The sequence below is a fragment of the Amblyomma americanum genome, chromosome 10 (genome assembly GCF_052857255.1).
Source record: "Amblyomma americanum isolate KBUSLIRL-KWMA chromosome 10, ASM5285725v1, whole genome shotgun sequence".
NCBI classification, from domain to species: Eukaryota; Metazoa; Arthropoda; class Arachnida; order Ixodida; family Ixodidae; genus Amblyomma; species Amblyomma americanum.
In genome coordinates, this window is record NC_135506.1 from 48,806,193 (window position 1) to 48,826,396 (window position 20,204).

The following is a 20,204-nucleotide window of genomic DNA, read 5'->3' on the forward strand; positions in this document are numbered from 1 at the left end:
AGCTTAGGCAGCCCCAGGTGGTCGAAATTGTCCAAAGCCCTCCACTACGGCGTCCTTCATATCCTCGGTCGCTTTGGGACGTTTAAGCCCGAAACCCAATGATAGATACTCCATGCACTACGGACACTGGAGTGCACGCACACAGGAAGTTGCTCTATGCACTACGATGTGGCGCCATGTAGGAAGAACGTAGTCAAGCAGGAATAGTTTTTAAACGGCTACTTTCTCTCCAAAACATCTCATAATGTAACCTAAACGGTAACGCACATCCTGAGGAGAGCAGTAACTGATTTGTGTGCACGTATTTACTGGTTATGGGTAAGAAAAAAAGGAGATCGAAAAAATGATTTCTAGACAGTTGTTTGAACAATTACTTCGCTCAAAAACGTCTGAGAATGCAACCTTAAAGTGAGCACACCTGCAATGGTAAATGAATTTCTGTGCATCTTGATGCTTCGTTGAAAGAAGAGAAAGCGCATCAGTAAAAAACGAACACGAACCACTGAGTGTACTGGGCCGCTGTCTGACGCGCCCGAAAAGAATGCGCTAGTCTACTGTACCACAGCGGTCACTCAAACAGCTGATTTTATTTGTTCTCTTACCCATTCTCACAAATATTCTTTGTGTTTTCACGCATGCGCAGAACCGTAAATGGTGCGCCGGCAAATGGCACCAAAAGTTGTGTTGTACATATAACAAAATTCGTTGTTCCCGTCATAGTGCACAGAACATTATTGTCTTCCAATTACCTACAGCATAGCATGCCTTGAAGGATGACCAAACAATGCCCACTAATAAGGCCTCTTCCAGCGTTTGCTGTTTTGGTGACAACACACAAAGGTGGTAACAAAAAGGGAAACCTGGCACTGACGTCGATTTCTAAAGGAGCCTCACAGCCAAGAAAGGTTCGATGAGTGTTCTCCTACTGTCGCTTCTAATTCTTGGAATTTTGAAGCAGTTTTAGTTAGGATAACTTGTGTACAGTCACTGAATCACTGTACTTAACTCCATTATACTGGGTAAATGGATCCAAAACATTGTTCCTGGGTAGAGCGTGCCTTTCTCTTGGAAACAAACGGAATAGGCTAACACTAATAACATACAGAGCAGCACTTTCCATTTTGCTTCAAAACGAGCACTGCATTCAAACTACCGCTGCTGAGGAGGCAGCGGGCAGGAAAAAAATAAACTATTGACAGACAGCGTATTCAAAAATGGCGAAACAAAGAGCAGAGAGTGGACATTTGGTAGATTTCCAACCTACCAAAATCAAAATAGATTATTAATAGGCTTTGGCATGCTCTCCCCTCCATGGTCCCAGCCTGCCTTGTCAACAATGGGTATGCACAACAAACACTTCATCAAAATGCATGGTTGCGGACTGTGAGGGCCGGGACACGTTTATTTTTTCGTATTTCTTAGTCCTAATATAATCTATGTCCTGGTAAGGCAAAAATCACATGCAAACATCTGCTGCATGTGTGCAAGGCGTTGCTCTGACTGCTAACTCCCAATGTTCACACTCGGTGAATTAAATGCTATTTCGTCTTATCTTTGTGTTTTGCAATTTCACAAGTGGAGTACCTTTCATTTGTATGTTCAATCAGCCATTTTGCAATGGATAGGACATCCCTCTGAAACAGGATAATTGGACGTGGAAGGAGACGTCACAGTGCCCCTTTAACATCAATGAACCTCTTCCACTGCATGACAGCAGACCGAAAGCCAGCTCTTGTTTTCATTCCTTCTTGATGCTCGAGCAGTATTTCATGAAAGTGCAGTCAGGAACAAAAGGTAGCTGAGCCTCATGATGATAGGTTGTCCTTTTTTCTGCTGGTTTTGATGACAGAAGAAAATGTTCACTGCATCATTCCGCCCATTGCCCTTGGGCCATTTACCTTTATCTGACTGCCTTTGCGATATCTTAAGTTATGATTACATACAGTGCAATGCATTACGTTCTACTTTTTGTTTATATGTCACCTGTTCGCTGTTCGCTTACATGGGCATGTCTGAGATGACGTTACAATCAGCTTGTTTCCTGGGCATTTTTTAAAATGCCTTTTATGTTTATGTGGAACAGTCTCTGGTAGAAGCATCATGCTGTTATGCTGTTACAAAGGGCAGTCTGAAAGTGAAGCACAATCCACTGCAGCTGATAACGGTGAGCACTAAGGAAATAAAATTTGAGTCCTATGGAAATGTCACCCAATGTATGATCCAACCGATTCACTGCATTGTATGCATGTTTGTGTTCATGACTTAAATGCACATTTGCAAAATGCTCGAGTTTGGACGTTACACCAATTCTTCATACGCAATGACCCCGTCTCGAAACTGCTTCCCATACAGATCAGCCTTCAGTCTGATGACGCTAGGTTGGGTCTATGGGAGTTGTCGCACCACTGTCCATCTCAGTTGGCCAAGCATGTGAAGTGCCATGTGGTCAGCATGCAGTCTGGTATTATCGTGATCCAGGTTCATGTCCCTTGCATGTAACTCTGGCCTCTTCTTGAGATATGCTGCAGGTTGTCACAGGCTGGGCAATATCGTTCTTTGCTAACGGTTGTTACATGAATGTTTCCATTCCAATGACTGCCTTTTCTGCTCCTGGGATCGAAATGAAACATCATCCTACATGAGGACAGCATGAAGTCATTGTAGACAAACCTAAGAGAAACTCTGGAGACAGCCATCGGATATGTTATTCCTGATCTGCATTGTCTCCCTTGCCGGGAGCGTTGGAAGCCAGTGAGCACAAATATTTCTCTATGGCAGTCATTAAATTAGTGTTAATGCAGATTATTTTGTAATACCATTGTGCTCTATCATTTCTCATGTGGCAAAGGATCTGTCATTTTGGATTACTATATCAGTGACTCATGTGTGGCCATATGTTGTGACAGGTGATGGTCTCCATAAATGTGGCTCGCCCTGAATGCTGTAGTCATCACATCAAAACCTCCAAAGGCATGAAAAACATCTTTGATTTGCTGTCGTCACCATAGACTGGACACAGCTTACTGTGAATGATGTTGCACAGCAATGTCCGCACTATACACATTGGCATAGTGTGGTGTTACATTGGTCACAGTGGCATAGCGAAAATAAGAGCAAACAAAAATTAGTTATTGGTTAGGTCTTAAAGGAGCAATGCTAGCTACTGCTATATTTTATTTCTCTAGTGCTTACCATTACTAAGTTGCAGTGGATTGTGCATTACTATTTTTACGGTCCATTTTATTTCCGCACTTATTGTGTTTTACAGTGATGACAGTATGGGGAACTTTCTCCCGCTACATCGTTAAATGTCGTGTCTGGTCTGAGAGCTCCACTATTCACCAGCTGGAAATGTGAATGTAATGAGGGGGGCACACAGTGTGGAATATAGGTCTTCTTTTCATTCATATCAAACTAACCTTTTATGCTGAAAAGTTGCAAAAGCAGGCATTTGATGGAATTTACTACTGCTCAGCTATATTACTAGAGACCATTTTTTCTTCTGAAAACATTCACTTCAATAGCCTTGAATATCCTGAGCCTTTCAATACACTCCTCTAAATTGCCCTCCAAATTCATGTGGTGCTTCCATATTGTGATTAACACACAAAACACCTATATACTGTCGCTTGTGGCATTGAGGTATTTCTAGTTCTGATGCACATTGTTTTTCCTTTTTTATTTTGCAGGCATTGGAGCGAATGTTGTCAAGTTACGAACAAAACTGTACCTGAGGGAAGACCTTTCAAATCAGCTGCTGCGAAACTTCACAGCCCCAATGACTTGATGTCCATGGCCTGTAGAATAGTTTGCAGTGTCACGAAAAAAAGGCTGCCACAAGTGACCAAATTCTGGAACGAGGAAATTGCGATAGATGGTGCTGCGATGGCAGACACTGACAGTGAAGTTTGCTGTGCCTTTACCACTTTCTTGGGGGGGTAAAAAGATCTGTGGCGGAGAGCTATCATACGTCGAAATACTCTTGATACAATGTGATGTCACATGTGAGATAGCGGTACACTGCTTTTGTAATGCGCAGGTGCTCCTGGCGAAGTACAATCATTTATGCTACCCCAGACATGCCTTTTATTACAGTAGTCAGTTCAGCATCTTATAATAAGGCGCTTTGTTTTCGGGTTTTATGTTTTCTGCATATGAGCAAGGATGGCCTATCGTTATTTGTACAATGCAAAATATTCACCATCGAAGCAGCCATATTAAACGCACAGTGTAATCTGATCAGCATGTCATTACCCCATGTGGGTACTACTACTTAATCGAGTGACTCTGATAAGACGTCTTGTCGGCAGCTATGTTCTGCCCTCTCTCTTCAAAATATCCCTCTCTCAACTTGTCCTCAAAATCATGTTAAAAACAAGCATGCAAGACTATAACTGATATGCTAGCTCACACAAGCTTGGCAAACAGGCAGCGACAGCAGCATTGATACAATGCGCGCTATTGAGCGGCTGATGTCTACCAGCCTCCGCTGTGCTACAGTGTTGGGAACCTGCCTGCCAATCTCGTCACTGGCGCTTGCACGACAGGAGGCACCTTGTCTAGCCTTTTCCCCACACCTCGAGAGCCTCACTTGTGGTAATCTCTTTTTATGTGCACGGTGCCTCGTGGTCTAAGTGTCTGCTGTTTGCCCACAAAGGGAGGTGCATCGAGCTGTGTCAAAGTCAAGAGCATGGCAAGATTACTTAAACGTGAAATATGGGCAGTGTTAAAGATTTCACTTCCGACCTTTTGCTTCATTCACAATACTTCCCGGACCGCAGTCTGAGTGTACAGAAAGGTGTGAATGTGCATGGGTCTTTTTGGTCATTTGTTAGACCACAGTGCGAGTTGTATTTTTCTTCATGGTGATCGTGGTGTTCTGCTGCAATTCTGTGTTTGGTTTCAGTGTTGTTGCTTCTGTCGATGTGTTGAATGGCCTTAAATATGTGTGTTCTTTTTGGGATCAACTTAACAAGTTTTACATTACAGCTGGTTATAAGCATACCTCACTTAACTCTCTAAATTGCAGTTGTGGTACCAAATCAACTGGAATGTGTGGAGTCATGACTTGTTCAGGTATTGCTAATGCAGTCATTGAAGATGAAAGTCAGTGTATTACATACTGCTAAGCTGTGGAAGTCAGCCAGATGGGTTGCTGCCTCAAAGAATTTGTGTAAATATGCAGTCATCACAAAATCTGGCACTAGCAGTTTCTTGTTGATCCAATGTAACAGATGTGGCTGTCTATCAGTTCTTCAAAAGACAAGTTTGTTCAGAGTGTAGAGAGACAATATTCAGATACAACTCTAAAGCAAAGCGCTGCTGCTCAAAGGAGGCCTTCCAGTTTATGGCGTTGACTGGCTCTCATGATATCGTCAACTTCCGTGCACTTGGTAGCATGACATCACAGGAGGCTGGCAGGTGCTAAGAGATTAGCTGCAGAATAACTGTGACATCTTGATAAATACGTAGACATATTTTACTGCAGGGCATTTCTTGATGAGCATTCGTCGCCTCATTCTTGATTTGTATCCGACTAAAGCGCTGTCGTGAAATACAACATGCACCGTATATATCCTGAAAACGGGTAGAAGCCTGATTGGGTTCCTCCGCGAGAATAGCCTCCATGACTGTATGCAGCATATTGCAAATCCCAACTTATGCCATATGGCGAGTACTGAAGTTAAAAAAAGATGCTCTGGTTTGTTAAATATTTACCAAGAGAAATGTAACTGTATCAACATAGCATCACTATCGTTTTCACAGAATGAGTTGTCTTATCATAGTGATTAGAAGGGTATTAAGTTTACACATGGCTCACTTTGTATCTGTTCTGTCTCTCCTCCTCTATTCCTTATCTACGAAAGTACCAGTCGTAAAACAGGAACCGACTGAACTGTCACCTGACCAGCTTGCTGCTGCCAGTATCGAGCATGCACTAGTTATGCAAGAGCAAGACGTGGGACAGTCGCCATACCAGCCTGCTTCTGAGGAGATTGGAGGTATGTTCACAGAAACATTCTTTACTTTTTTTTTAAACAGTCTTCACCACGGCAAACTTAGATGGTTCCTTTCATAAAATTGATCATGGTGAAACCTTCTAAGTCGCACCTGCTATGGCCATTAACTTGGCTCCAATGTCAGGTCCTTTTTGTAATTCAGTTATTTTGTGGTTGAAAATTTGGGCTTAACAGTATGCACACTTCGATGTGGCTTATCTTGTTTCAATTCTTTAGCTTGGCTTTATGAGGCAGACACTAATATGCTGGCATGGCTGTTGTATAACATCGCCTTGTGTGTTGCCGTTCTAATATTAAGCTGTAGCTGCTAATGAGCTGTGACACATGGGATCCGACATGTAATTGAAAATACTCTGGTTTTCACAATGCAGGCTTGGCCGTCACACATCACGAGCATAGTGCACCATCTGGACAAAATTCACAGAGTGGAACACACGCCACATGCCACCGTGCAACAACTGATGATGTCTGTATGGGTGAGATGCGGCACAAGTGCAACTACTGCGGCAAGAGCTTCATAACAAGATCTGAATTGGTGGTTCACTTCCGCTCCCACCCTGATGAACGTCCACACCAGTGTTGCTTCTGCAGTAACAGGTTTAAACAAAAAGTACACTTATTGACACATCTCCGTACCCACACTGGTGACCGTCCATACAAGTGCCAGTTCTGCGGGAGGAGCTTTGCGCTAAAGGACAGCCTGGAAAAGCACTTCCGCACTCACACAGGCAGCCGTCCATACCAGTGTGACATTTGCAGCAAAGATTTCTCAAGCAGAAGCACTCTCGTTGTGCACCGCCGCACCCACACAGGTGAGAGGCCATTCCGCTGCCAGCTGTGCCCCATGGCCTTTGGACAATGTGGAAACCTGAAGAGACATTTGCAAACACACAAAGGTGTAAAACCATTCAAGTGTAACATCTGCGAAGAAGCTTTCCTAGAGGGGAGCGAATTGACAGCACATAAAAATGAAAAGCACGCAATTTAATGAAGCTGTGGTGCCTGATGCCTACGTTAGGGCATTTCTTGTCACCATTATGCCAGTGCTTGCATTTACCAGTTTGTTCTCACATCAACAAGCTACTTCTCCCGAGAAAAACATACTTGGGTGTATACGCACGAAGTAAACAAACTCGTAGCTCCTCCTTGAGTGCTTTCTCTCCACAAGGAAAGAGACCTTTCTAAATATGTAGTGGCTGGCTTGTTGGTTCAACATATTGAGGATGGACAAGAAGGATTGACACAGCACCTGTATTTGTGTCGATCTTTCTTGTCGGTTTTGCTACTGCGCTGTAGTCCTCGACCTTACTAAGCTTCGCACGCATCACTGAGTTGTAATTATGGCACACACAGCATCATTTTCTGTGGGATCAAGGCTTTCAGCAGCAATACCCATGTAACTGTGGTGCATGTGCAAGCAGTTCTGCCAGTTAAAGCATTCAAGGAACCAAAGGGGGCCAGACCATTCTTCAAACTGTCGCATTCTGAAAGCTTGTGTTTCAACAGTGTTTTGCAATTTCGTGTATTAATGTCACCGCAGCTGTTTCTAGATATGCCAGACACTCCGCTTGTGTACATTGTGTTCCATCTTAGTGCTGTAGCATTGTTTCATAAGGAAAAAGGCTTGTTTTTTTTTGTAGGTTGTAGGAGTAGTCTCTAGTGTATATGTAAATGTATAGATACTGCACCATGCCGCTGTTTGTGTTTCAGTTTGTCAAATCTCTGTGGCGCTTTTGGATGTAAACGGCATATTTCTGTACTGCTAATTGTGTCCCCAGTATGTCTGATCTGTTGAAGGACGGAGGGGAGATTGTGCTAGAAAAACTAGCAACCCTGTATACGCAATGCAGTATGACCTCGAGCGTACCAGAAGCTTTAAAGAACGCTAACAATGTCTTAAATCATAAGAAAGGAGACGCCAAGGACTTGAAAAAATACAGGCCAATCAGCTTACTGTCCGTTGCGTACAAGGTATTTACTAAAGTAATCGCTAATAGAGTCAGGGCAACCTTAGACTTCAATCAACCAAATGATCAGGCAGGCTTTCATAAAGGATATTCCACAATAGGTCATATTCACACTATTAATCAGGTGATAGAGAAATGCACAGAATATAAGCAACCCCTCTATACAGGGTGTCCCAGCTAACTTGGACCAAGATATTGAAAAAACTTGGGAGTTCTGCGGAACTGAAATCACGTGGATGCTGTTAGGTATTATCTAAAATTAGTACAATTTTTTTGCTCGTCCTACTTGAATAATTAGTTGAGATACATTAATTAACTCTTTAAATATAGCTTTAAACGTTCAGGCGTCAATAGGAATGCTGTGAAGCTTCACAAATATTGTCCAACACAGGCACTTCCAACGAGATTGACATGGCGTGGTTGTTTTTACTCGAGAAAAACGAAAGCCCGCGCAGTTTAAAAAATACCACGTGACAGTGCGCTCCGTTCGCCCGAATTGCCGTGATTACAGCGCTCTCATCCGTGATTTATAAACAACATCGCCAGCGCCGCGCCTTCTCTTTGCCTACGAGAAAGGGCTTTTATCTTTGCTTGGCTCTGGCATTACCGGCAGCGGCTGCCAATGCATTCTGCAATCTGCTAGTGTGAGAGCGCAATTATCGCTGCAGAAACGGGAGCCGCGCTTTTTTTCAACTTCCACCCGAACCCACCGGCGCTTATCTTGGAACCAAGCGCAACGCGAAGCTCTGTCGTGGAGCACGAAAGGCGCGAAGCGAGCAGTTTTTTTTACAAAGCATGGATGAGGGCGCTGTAATGTAATGCGGCCGCACGTAGCACGCTGTCATGTAGTATTTCTTAAACTACGCGGGCTTTCGCTTTTCCCGATTAAAAACAGCCACGCTAGGTCTACCTTGTTGGAAGTGCCTTGGTTGGAAATTATTTGTGAAGCTCCACAACATTCCTATTGACGCCTGAATGTTTTGAGCTATATTAAAAAGTTCACTAATTTATCTCGACAAATTATTCAAGTAAAACAAGCAAAAAAATGGTACTGTAATTTTTTATAAATCCTAACAACATCCATGCGATTTCAGTTCTGAACAACGCTTAGGTTTTTTCAAAATCTTGGTCCAAGTTAGCTGGGACACTCTGTATAGCCTTCATTGATTACAAGAAAGCATTTGGCTCAGTGGAAACCTTGGCAGTCATGCAGGTGTTGTGGAATCAGGCATAGAAGAGCCTTATGTAAAAATACTGGAAGGTGTCTGTAGCAACTGCACAGCTACCATAGTCCTTCATAAAGTCAGCAATAAAATTCCAATAAGAAAGGGTGTCAGGCAGGGAGCTGCAATCTTTCCAATTCTATTCGTCGCCTGCTTAAAGGAGGTATTCCAAGGCCTGAATTGGGAACAGTTTAGGGATAAGAGTTGATGGAGAATACGTAAATAATCTGCGATTCGCTGAGGACATTCTCTTGCTGAGTCACTCAGGAGGTGAACTGCAAATCATGATCAATGAGTTAGACAGGCAGAGCAGATCGATGGGTCTAAAAATTAACATGCAGAAAACCAAAGTAATGTTCAACAGTCTAGCAAGGGAACAGCAGTTCACAATTGGTAGTGAGGTGCTGGAGGTGGTAAAGTGGTAAAGGAATATGTCTACTTAGGGCAGGCAGTGACCGCTGGTCCGGATCATGAGAGAGAAATAACCAGAAGAATAAGAATGGGGTGAAGCGCATATGGCAGGTTCTCTCAGATCTTCAATTGGCAGTTTACCAATACACCTCAAGAGAAAAGTGTACAACAGCTTAATCTTACCGGTACTCACCTACGGGGCAGAAACGTGGAGGCTAACGAACAGAGTTCAGCTCAAGTTAAGGACAATGCAACGAGCCATGGAAAGAAAAATTATAGGTGTAACGTTAAGATACCGGAATCGGGCAGAGTGGGTGAGGGAACAAACGCAGGTTAATGACATCCCAGTTGAAATCAAGAGGAAGAAATGGACTTGGGCAGGGCATGTAATGCGAAGGCAAGATAACCGCTGGTTCTTAAGGGTAACGGAGTGGATTCCAAGAGAAGGCAAGTGTAGCAGGGGGCGGCAGAAAGTTAGGTGGGCGGAGGCGATCAAGAAGTTTGCGGGCACACGGTGGCCGCAGCTGTCAAAGAGCAGGGTTAGTTGGAGAGACATGGGAGAGGCCTTTGCCCTGCAGTGGGCGTAGTCAGGCTGATGATAATAATGATGATGTCTGATCTCTTTTCCAACAACAGCATGTAGTTTAGGTGATGCGGTTGCATAACATGCTTGAATTAGCATTGTTATTCTAGCATTTAACCTTACGTTTGGCATGTTAATCTCATTTGGAACAATTTTCAGCATTACTAAACAGGACTTGCCATAATTAATTTCAGTGCTAGTCTACAATTACAGTACTTGCTCTGTCAGATCATTGGGGGTTTGCCACTGAGATGGAGATTGCTTTAATTATTTGGTGATATGTTTGCAGAAAAGTTAGTGCAATGCAATAAGAAGTTCTCGAGAGTGTTTTGGGCTTCCATTTTGTCTACTTTTTGCAGGATCAGTTAATTTCATGTGTGTATCTTATGACCCTTGCTGTTGGGAATCGTTCTATTTATTTTGGTTGTTCTTGGCACTCATTTCAATGCTTTACCGTCTGCAATAAAACTGTCGAGGTTTGCCATGCTTTCAGAAAGAAGGTTTCTGTGGGGAAGGAAGGAGCGCAGCTGAAGCAGTTTGATGCACATTGTTTGTTTTTTTGCACACTGCAATGGTGTGGGCTGGGCATTTTATTTTTATTTAATTTGCCAGCTTATTCTATGTCTTTTGAACAGCCACAGAGGCCTGTCTCAGTGATGCATTGCACCAGCAGTCAGCTAGCCGTATGGGCTATGCGATGGTTAGGCCACCTTGCAAAATCATGGCCTCTGAGAAATTTGGGAAGCATGCCCGTAGATGTTTCGTAAATGGTTAGTTTTGTTGTCACTAAATGCTCGGAGTTGTTGTACTAGTACCCCTTTTTCGTACTCGCTGCATGCAACCATGACATATCTTAATCTAAAATTTAAACATTTGGTTGGCATAATATTAAAATCTCCCCTTGAGTTAATGCACACATACTCGTGAAATTTTAGAGGCTTTTGTGCAGAATGCAAGAGGCAGTAAATCCACTCTTTCACTCACTGTCCATCAGGTTTAGTGCGTACAGCTGTTTCATGTTCATTTGCTGAGGTGCACTGAGAGAAACATGGCACACACACAGGGTAATGAAGCACAGGCCGTAGCAGTGTGCAACTTCACCGTTGCACAGTTTCATAAAAAGATAAATGTACAGAATACAGGGGTATAGCCTTAAAAGAAATAATGCAGACTACAGCACATTCTGAACAAGTGTCTTTAAAACTGCTCATTATGTCACAAGCACTAAAGTACATGCAAAGTACAAGAAAGCAAAAATATGTTCTGAAATGTGCTTTGATTTTACTGAAGAATAATGTGCTGTTATGGTTGCTGCAGAAAAAAATATTAACGCTATCTCCTCAAGTGTAATGTACTACCCACTGCGATAGCTCAGTGGCCCTGCCATTCATCTACTGATCTCAATGTCTTGGGCATCTCGGTTGCATTGGATGTCGCGGCAAATTGTAAAAATGCTCTTGTGCTGTGCAGTCTCAGCACATGTTTAAGAACCTCATATGGTCAGAATTAATTCAAGCCCTCCACCATGGCATCCTTCATTGTGCATTTGCCACTTCAGGTCATTAAAGCTCACAATTTACCATTAGTTTCCTCAACTATACTTTTCTAGCACTATATACTGTAAATATGATTCAACCATTCTTAGGGACGTCGTAGACAACACAGTAACAGCTCCAACGTGAGGTCTTCAGACAAAAATCTTTCTGGTCCCCATCCATGTAAAAATAAAAAGGGAACAAGCGAGCAGATGTGCAGCTCAAGGCTGTGGTTCTGAAACCGAAAGTGAATATCGTTTGTGAGCTGGAATTGCCACATACTCGGCCAGCGTGTGGAAAACTAGGGATAACGAAAGAAGCAACTGACTCAAACTGGTGAAATGCATTCTGGGAGTACGGAAATTGCTCACGCCAAGAGTCCCTCAATGAGGTACATAGTAAAACATCTCTATAACAAAATAATGGATGCAGTGAAGAAAAAGCTGTTCCTCTTGAAACTCCCATAAAAGGGAACTTCATCAGTCGAACCTGGCTTTAATGTGATGGTTTGGAATGAAATAATGGATGAAACGAAAGAATAACAATTCATTTTGGGAGCTTGTATTGAAAAGCGTGTATTTAATATCTTGCGTTTACGAAGCAAAATTTTCTTACAACTGTAATTACAAATCTCCAATGAACCACACTCGCCGTCTCACGCCATGTTAATTTTAACAGTACCTGACATTTCTGTACCACGATTGCAGTTCTCCAGTGTGCTTGCTGCACACAGCCCATTGTGAGTGCGCACTACTTCTCAGGTTTTAGTGCAGTTTATATATACATATATACATATATATATATATATATATATATATATATATATATATATATATATATATATATATATATATATATATATATATATATATATATATATATATATATTAGTTTTTGCTACAGGTTTGCGTGGTTAAAACCTTATGGAAGTGCACGTGTTGTGCCTGAAGGTAATGTGGTCCCATCGCCAAGCGGCGGAAAACAAAAACTTAAAATGCTGTTTCTGTTGGCCATGCCCAGAGAACCAGAAATATTTAGAGGCTATCCACAAATGGTCCTAATATCAAACGTCATTTTGACAGACCCCATGAAACATCCATGCGAGCATTTCCAACCGATCATCTGCCCAAAACATTCTCTTTACTTGTATTTTCTGAATCAGAATGTCACTTTATGCACATCGCTGAAACTCCAACAGATGACATTCTGTGAACATTCACTATTCGACACAATTAGATTAAGCTTGCTGTAGCATCAAGGCAATCAACTCCATTTGGCTCATGAAGCTTTTCAAAGGGTTGTGCTGCAGGATATATACTCCAAAAAAGCTCCATGAATGGAGCTCGGAAAAGTGCCTTCTTGAGAGGCACGGTTGTGTTTACTTAATGTATTTGCATAATGGTTTCACAAAGACAGCAGAGCAGACTGTTGTGTTTTTAACACAACAGTGTTAACAAGCTCTTGTCGCTGAAGAGCCTATGTTGGCAATGTTGCATTGTTGGCGTTATCGGCGTTGTAAGAAGAGAACCTCGAAATGAAAAAAATCTTGTGACAATACAGGGAATCGAAACCAGGTCTTTCAGACTGCGAGGCAAGCACGCGCAGTACGCCCTATGAAGGCTCGCTGGTTCTGGTGAATGTGTTGTGATCTTTGACTTCATGAAGTGTCTTTGTGTGCTAATGCGTACATGAATAATACCCTGGCAGTGCTGCTACACGCTGTCGCGTTCCACGCTTAAAGGCGAAGCTTAAGCATCCTCCAATTTTTTATTTTTTTTTAAATATGAGATCCGTGGTCTATTCCGTCCATTGCCCCTGCGCCATTTCCCTTTTCTATATTTCTTATTTCAGTAAAGACGTTACTGTTTAGGCGCCACAGTTGTGCTATATCATTGCTACAGTGCACGTTTTTAGATTATTGGGTGCATATCAAGGTCAGTGGGACAGGTTTAACTGTCTAGACAAACAGAACAAGGCGGTGCTGTGCCAGCCCCTTCTTAAGGTCATCTCAGTTGCACAACCCTTCCCACTGTATTCTTGCTGCAAGGCACTCAGAAATGCACTACTTTGTTGTCAGGTTTCATACCCAACAATTCTGGACAGATGCATTTTTCAACAGAAAATAGTTTGTGAAGTGCAAATTTTTCACATGTTGTAAGAATTAATTATAGCAGTCATTATGCACGTAGGTGTCCCCTAGGCAGGCTTGCATTTTTTTGTTTTCTTTTTCCCCAAAACCAAACAAATGCAAGCCTGCCTAGGGGATATCTACGGATATAATGACTGGTATGATTAATTCTTACAATATGTGAATAATTTTCATTTCATAAACTATTTCCTCTTGAACAGTGCATTTGTCCACAATTGTTGGGTATGAAATCCACCCGTAATCTATTACTTGTACTCTGCTGCTTCTGTGCAGGTTTATAATGGGGGACCAAATTTTGGCCCCTGTCTGGTTTCACCACAATAACCTGCTGTTTCTTGGTGGAGTAAGCACCCAATGCTTTTACAAGTGCCGTCATGTTTCCTTGTACCATCTGCTCTGTGTACACACGCTGATTCTCCAGCTTAGCAATAAGGAAGAATGAATATCCAAATCATTGCCCTGGGTCTGTTGATGTGCACTGGTACTATATATTTTTGGGGGGGCTATGTTTGCGCAGTGATGGAGACCCTCTGTTTTGAGCAAGTATTTGATTGCTGTCTCCCTTGTCGGGAGCCATGGAAACCAGCGAGCACAAACGTTTCTGTATCCCATTTAATCAAGTAATGTTAACGCAGATTCTTTTGTAATACCTGTGTGCTCCGCGATTTCTCACGCAGTGAAAAACCTGTCATTTTGGATTACTTGCTCACTGATAGTCTACCTAAATGTGGCTTGCAATGGATTCTTTAGTCACCACACCGAAACCTCTAAAGGCATGAAAAACTTATCTTTCATTCACTGTGTTGTCTACATGGACTGGACACAGCTTACTGTGAATGATGTTGCAGAGTTGTGCTCTGATCTATTGAATTCCGTCAATACACATTGGCATGGTGCAGTGTTAACGTTTACCATGACGGCATATCTAAAATAAGAGTAAACAAAAATTATTGGTTAGGTCTTCAAGTACCAATGGTTCTACCTGCTACTATATTTTATTTCTCTAGTGCTTACCATTACTAAGGTGCAATGGATTGTGCATTACTTTTTTACCGTCCATTTTATTTGCACACTTATTGTGTTTTACAGTGATGACAGTATGGGGAACTTTCTCCTGGTAAAACATCAGCATTTTTAAATGTTGTGTCTGGTCTGAGAGCTCCACTGTTCAGCTGCTGGAAATGAGAATTAATGTGGGAGGGGGGGGGGGGGCCACACTCTGGAATATAGGTCTTCTTGTCATTCATATCAAACTAACCATTTATGCTGAAAAGTCGCAAAAGCAGGCACTAGGTGCAATTTACTGCCCATTTATATTGCTAGATACCATTTCCTTTCCTGAACGTATTCACTCACTTCGTATTCACCATGTATTCACCTCGGTGGTCTGGAAACGAGCATATTATTATGAAAACTCATCCTATCCGATGCATTTGTGGCTGTATCTGCTGGAAAGATGTCTGTGTCGTAATGATTGGTGGTTTCATATAAGTTTGTATAAATTTTATACTTGTGGCTGTGTGTACTTGTTGAGTTGTCTACATCCACCCTGTAATGGCCTTACGGCTGACAGTATCAATCAATAAATAATAAATAAATAATAGCCCTGAATATACTGAGCATTTCAGTGCAATCCTCTAAATTGCCCTCCAAATTCACGTGGTGCCTCCATACTGTCATTAACACGCAGTACACCTATTACTGTTGCTTGTGGCATTGGAATTTTTCTAGTCCTTATGTGCATTTTTTCCTTCTTTATTTTGCAGGCATTGGAGCGGATGTTGTCAAGTCACGAACTAAACTGTACTCGGGGGAAAACCTTTCAAATCAGCTGCTGTGAAACTTCACAGCCCCAATGGCTTGATGTCCATGGCCTGTAAAATAGTTTGCGGTGTCACAAACAAAAGACTGCCACAAGTGACCAACTTCTGGAATGAGGAAATCTCGATAAATGGTGTTGCGATATTAGACACCGACAGCAAAGTTGGCTGCGCGTCTTCACAACTTTCGGGGGGGGGGGGGGGGGGGGGGGGGGGGGGGGGGGGGGGGGGGGGTAAAATATCTGACGGAGAGCTATCATGCATCGAAATATTCAAACAGCACCCTTCATACGGTGTCAGGTGACTCAAGTCACATCTGAGATACCAGTGCACTGCTTCTGGCATGTGCAGGTGCTCCTAGCGATATAAATACAATCATTTATGCCGCCCTAGACAGGCCTTTGACCAGAGTAGTAAGTTTAGCATGTTATAATAAGGTGCTTTGTTTTCTGGTTTTATGCTTTCTGTGTGTGAGCAAGGCTGGCCTGTCTTTATTTGTACAGTGTGAAAAATTAAACATGGAAGCAGCCATTTTAAACGCGCAAGGTCCTTTGATCTGGGTGGCATTAACCCACGTGGGCACCACTTAATACAATGACTCTGATAAGACGTCTTGTCGGTAGCCATGTTCTGGCCTCTCGAAAAATCTCCCTGTCCAAACTTGTTCTCAAATTCATCTGCGTCATGAAAACGAGGGTTAAAAAAAGTTTAGATCCCCAGTTGACCGACGGCATCTTTCAGGAATAAGTGCTAGATATCCACAAATTTTGACAGCTTTGGGAGCTGGAAAGCCAACATTGTCCACATGGCAATTTTCGGAGAGAAATCAAATTAACTTGATTTGTAAGAAATATGTTCGGGATGCAAGAATTGGGTAAAATCAGGTTTCGTCTGAAAACGAATGGCTTTATTTGTATGGTCATACACTCACGTAGATGTACTGCTCCCGACAAGCATGCAAGACGTTAACTGATGTGCTAGACCACACATGCCTGGTAAGCAGCCAACACAGCAGCGTTGATACAGTACGTCCTATTGAGTGGCTGCTGTCTACCAGCCTCCGCTGTGCTACAGTAATGAGAACAAGCTGCCAATCTCGTCACTGGTGCTGGCACGACAGCAGTGCCTTGTCTAGCCTTTTCCCCATACCTCCAGAGCCTCACTTGTGGTAATCTCTTTTTGTGCGCACTGTGCCTCGTGGTCTAAGTGTCTGCTGTTTGCCCACAAAGGGAGGTGCATCGAGCTGTGTCAAAGTCAAGAGCATGGCAGGATCATTTAAACGTGAAATATGGGCAGTGTTAAAGATATCACTTGCGACCTTTTGTTTGGTTCATAAATACTTCCCAGACTACAGTCTGAATGTGCAAAAATTGTGACTGTGCGTGGGGCTTTTTGATCATTTGGTAGACCACAGTGCGAGTTGTATTTTTATTCGTGCTAATGGTGGTCTCCTCCTGCACATTCTGTGGTTGGGTTCAGTGTTTTTGCCTTCTGTCGGTGTGTTGAATGGCCTTAAATATGTGTGTTCGTTTTGAGGTCAACCTAACAAATGTGACATACGCACGCTGGCATAGCTGTTTATATGTGCCTCTTTAATTCCCTACATTGTAGCTGTAGTGCCACCGTGAGCTGGAATGTGTGGAGTCATGACTTGTTCAGGTATTGCTAATGTGATCATTCAAAGTGAGACGGCATGCTTTTAAAGTGAGGAAAGACATAAGTCAGCCAGATAGATTGCTGCCTCAAGGAATGTCTGCAAAAATATGCAATCTTCATAAAATTTTGCACTAGCAATTCCTTGTTGATCCAATGTAAGCGGTGTATCTGTCTATCAGTTCTTCAAAAGACAAGTGTTCAGAGTGTAGAGAGACAATATTGAGATACAACTCTAGAACGAAGCACTGCTGCTCAAAGCAGCCTTCCAGCCTAAGGCATTGACTGGCTCTCAAGATGACATGGTTAACTTCCTAGCTCTTAATAGCGTGACATTGCAGGAGGTTGGCAGGTGCTAAGAGATTAACTGTGACATCTTGACAAATAGGTCAACATAATTGACTGAAGGGCCTTTTTTGGTGAACATTAGTCTCCACATTCTTGATTCTTATCCGACTAAAGCGCTGTAGTGAAATACGACATGCACCCCACATATACTGACAACGATTATAAGCCTGATCAGGCTCCTCTACGAGAATAGCCTTCATGACCATATATGGCATATTTCAAATCCCAACTTATGCTATATGGCAAGTACTGGAATTGAAATTTACAAGGAGAAATATATTGCTGTACCAGCATAGCGTCACTACGGCTTTCACAGAATGAGCTGTCTTATCACAGTAATTATTAGTGTAATAAGTTTCCACATGGCTCACTTTGTGTCTCTCCTTCTCCTCTATTTCTTATCTACGAAAGTACCAGTCGTGAAACAGGAACCGACTCAACTGTTGCCTGACCAGCTTGCTGCTGCCAGTATCGAGCATGCACCAGTTATGCAAGAGCAAGACGTGGGACAGTCGCCATACCAGCCTGCTTCTGTGGAGATTGGAAGTACGTTCACAGAAACATTCTTACTTTTTTTTTAAACAGTCTTCACCACGGCAGACTTAGATGGTTCCTTTCATAAAATTGATCATGGTGAAACCTTCTAAGTCGCACCTGCTATGGCCATTAACTTGGCTCCAATGTCTAGTCCCTTTTGTAATTCAGTTATTTTGTGGTTGAAATGTTGGGCTTAACTGTATGCACACTTTGATGTGGAAAGTCTTGTTTCAAATCTGAATTTTCTTTAGATTGGCTCTAAGAGCCAGACACAAATATGCTGGCATGGCTGTTGTGTAAGATCGCCTTGTGTGTTCTCGTTTTAATAGCCGTAGCTGTTATTGAGCTGTGACACATGGGATCCCACATATAATTGAAAATGCTCTGGTTTTCACAATGCAGGCATGGCCATCACACATCACGATCATAGTGCACCATCTGGACAAAATTCACAGATTGGAACCTACACCTCATGCCACCATGCGACAACTCAAGTTGTCTATGGGGTTGAGATGCAACATAAGTGCAACTACTGCAGCAAATGCTTCATAACAAGACCTGAATTGTTGGTTCACTTGCGCTCCCACCCTGATGATCGTCCACACCAGTGTTGCTTCTGCAGTGACAGGTTTACACAAAAAGCCCACTTAATGGCACATCTCCGTTCCCATACCGGTGACCGCCCCTACAAGTGCCACTTCTGCGGGAGCAGCTTTGCGCTAAAGGACAGCCTGGAAAAGCACTGCCGCACCCACACGAGCAGGCGTCCATACCAGTGTGACATTTGCAACAAAGATTTCACATGCAATAGCGGCCTGATTGTACACCGCCGCACTCACACAGGTGAGAAACCGTTCCGGTGCCAGCTGTGCCCCATGGCCTTTGCAAAAAGTGGAGACCTCAACAGGCATTTGCGAACGCACAAAGGTCTAAAACCATTCAAGTGTAACATCTGCGAAGAGGCATTCCTAGAGGGGAGCGAATTGAGAGCTCACAAAAATGAAAAGCACGCATTTTAACGAAGCTCTGGTGCCTTATGCCGACATTGGTTGTGGCGTTAATTCTCACCGTTATGCCAGTGCTTGCATTTGCAGGCTAGTCCCAATTTACACAAGCTCCTCTCCCAAAAAACATACTTGGGTGTACACCCACGAAGTACACGGGCTCGCAGCTCCTCCTTGAGTGCTTTCCCTTCACAAAGAAAACGACCCTACTATGCTTCACACGCATCACTGAGATGTAAATTATGTCACACACAGCATCATTTTCTGTGGGAACGAGGCTTTCAGCAGCAATACGTGTTTAACTGAGGTGCAAGTGCAAGTGCTTCTGCCAGCAAGATCATTCAAGGAATCAAAAGGGGCAGGACCATTCTTCAAACTGTCGCATTCTGAATGCATGTGTTTTGACATTGCTTTGCAATTTCCTGTATTAATGTCACTGCAGCTGGTTCTGGACATGCCGGAAGCAGGACACTCCGCTTGTGTACTGTGCTTTCCATGTTGGTGCTCGAGCATTGTTTCATAAGGAAAATGGCTTGTTTTTGTTTGTAGGCTGTAAAAGTAGTCTCTAGCCTGAACGTAGAATTATAACTGCACCATGCCACTCTTTGTGTTTCAGTTTGTGAAATCTCTAGCTCTCTTTTGGAGGTGAACGGCATATCCCTGTATACTGCCAATTGTGTCTCCAGTATGTCTGATCTCTTTTCCAAGAACAGCATATAGCTTAGGTGATGCAGTTGCATAATATTCTTGAATTAGCATTGTTGCTCTAGCATTTATCTTTATGTTTAGCATGTTAATGTCATTTGGATCAAGTCTCATTGTTTCTGAACAGAATTTGCCATATGTACTCTCTCTGCTAGTGTACAATTACAGAATTTGCCCTGTCAAACCATTGGGATTTTGACACTGAGATGAAGATTCCTATAATTATTTGGTGATATGTTTGCAGAAAAG

At 42.8% G+C, this 20,204-nt stretch overlaps 1 protein-coding gene across 1 annotated transcript in view; it reads left to right on the forward strand.

The window, feature by feature from the left end:
- Positions 1 to 957: 957 nt before the first annotated feature.
- LOC144108268 (uncharacterized) overlaps positions 958 to 20,204 on the forward strand; it is a 42,793-nt gene continuing 23,546 nt past the window's right edge. The window contains exons 1-6 of the mRNA XM_077641540.1: positions 958 to 3,901; positions 5,868 to 6,002; positions 6,392 to 6,999; positions 12,447 to 12,478; positions 18,026 to 18,255; positions 18,649 to 19,263. Of these exons, the coding sequence (XP_077497666.1) occupies positions 3,658 to 3,901; positions 5,868 to 6,002; positions 6,392 to 6,999; positions 12,447 to 12,478; positions 18,026 to 18,255; positions 18,649 to 19,263 (1,864 nt within the window). The 5' untranslated portion in view covers positions 958 to 3,657. The remainder of the gene's footprint in view (positions 3,902 to 5,867; positions 6,003 to 6,391; positions 7,000 to 12,446; positions 12,479 to 18,025; positions 18,256 to 18,648; positions 19,264 to 20,204) is intronic.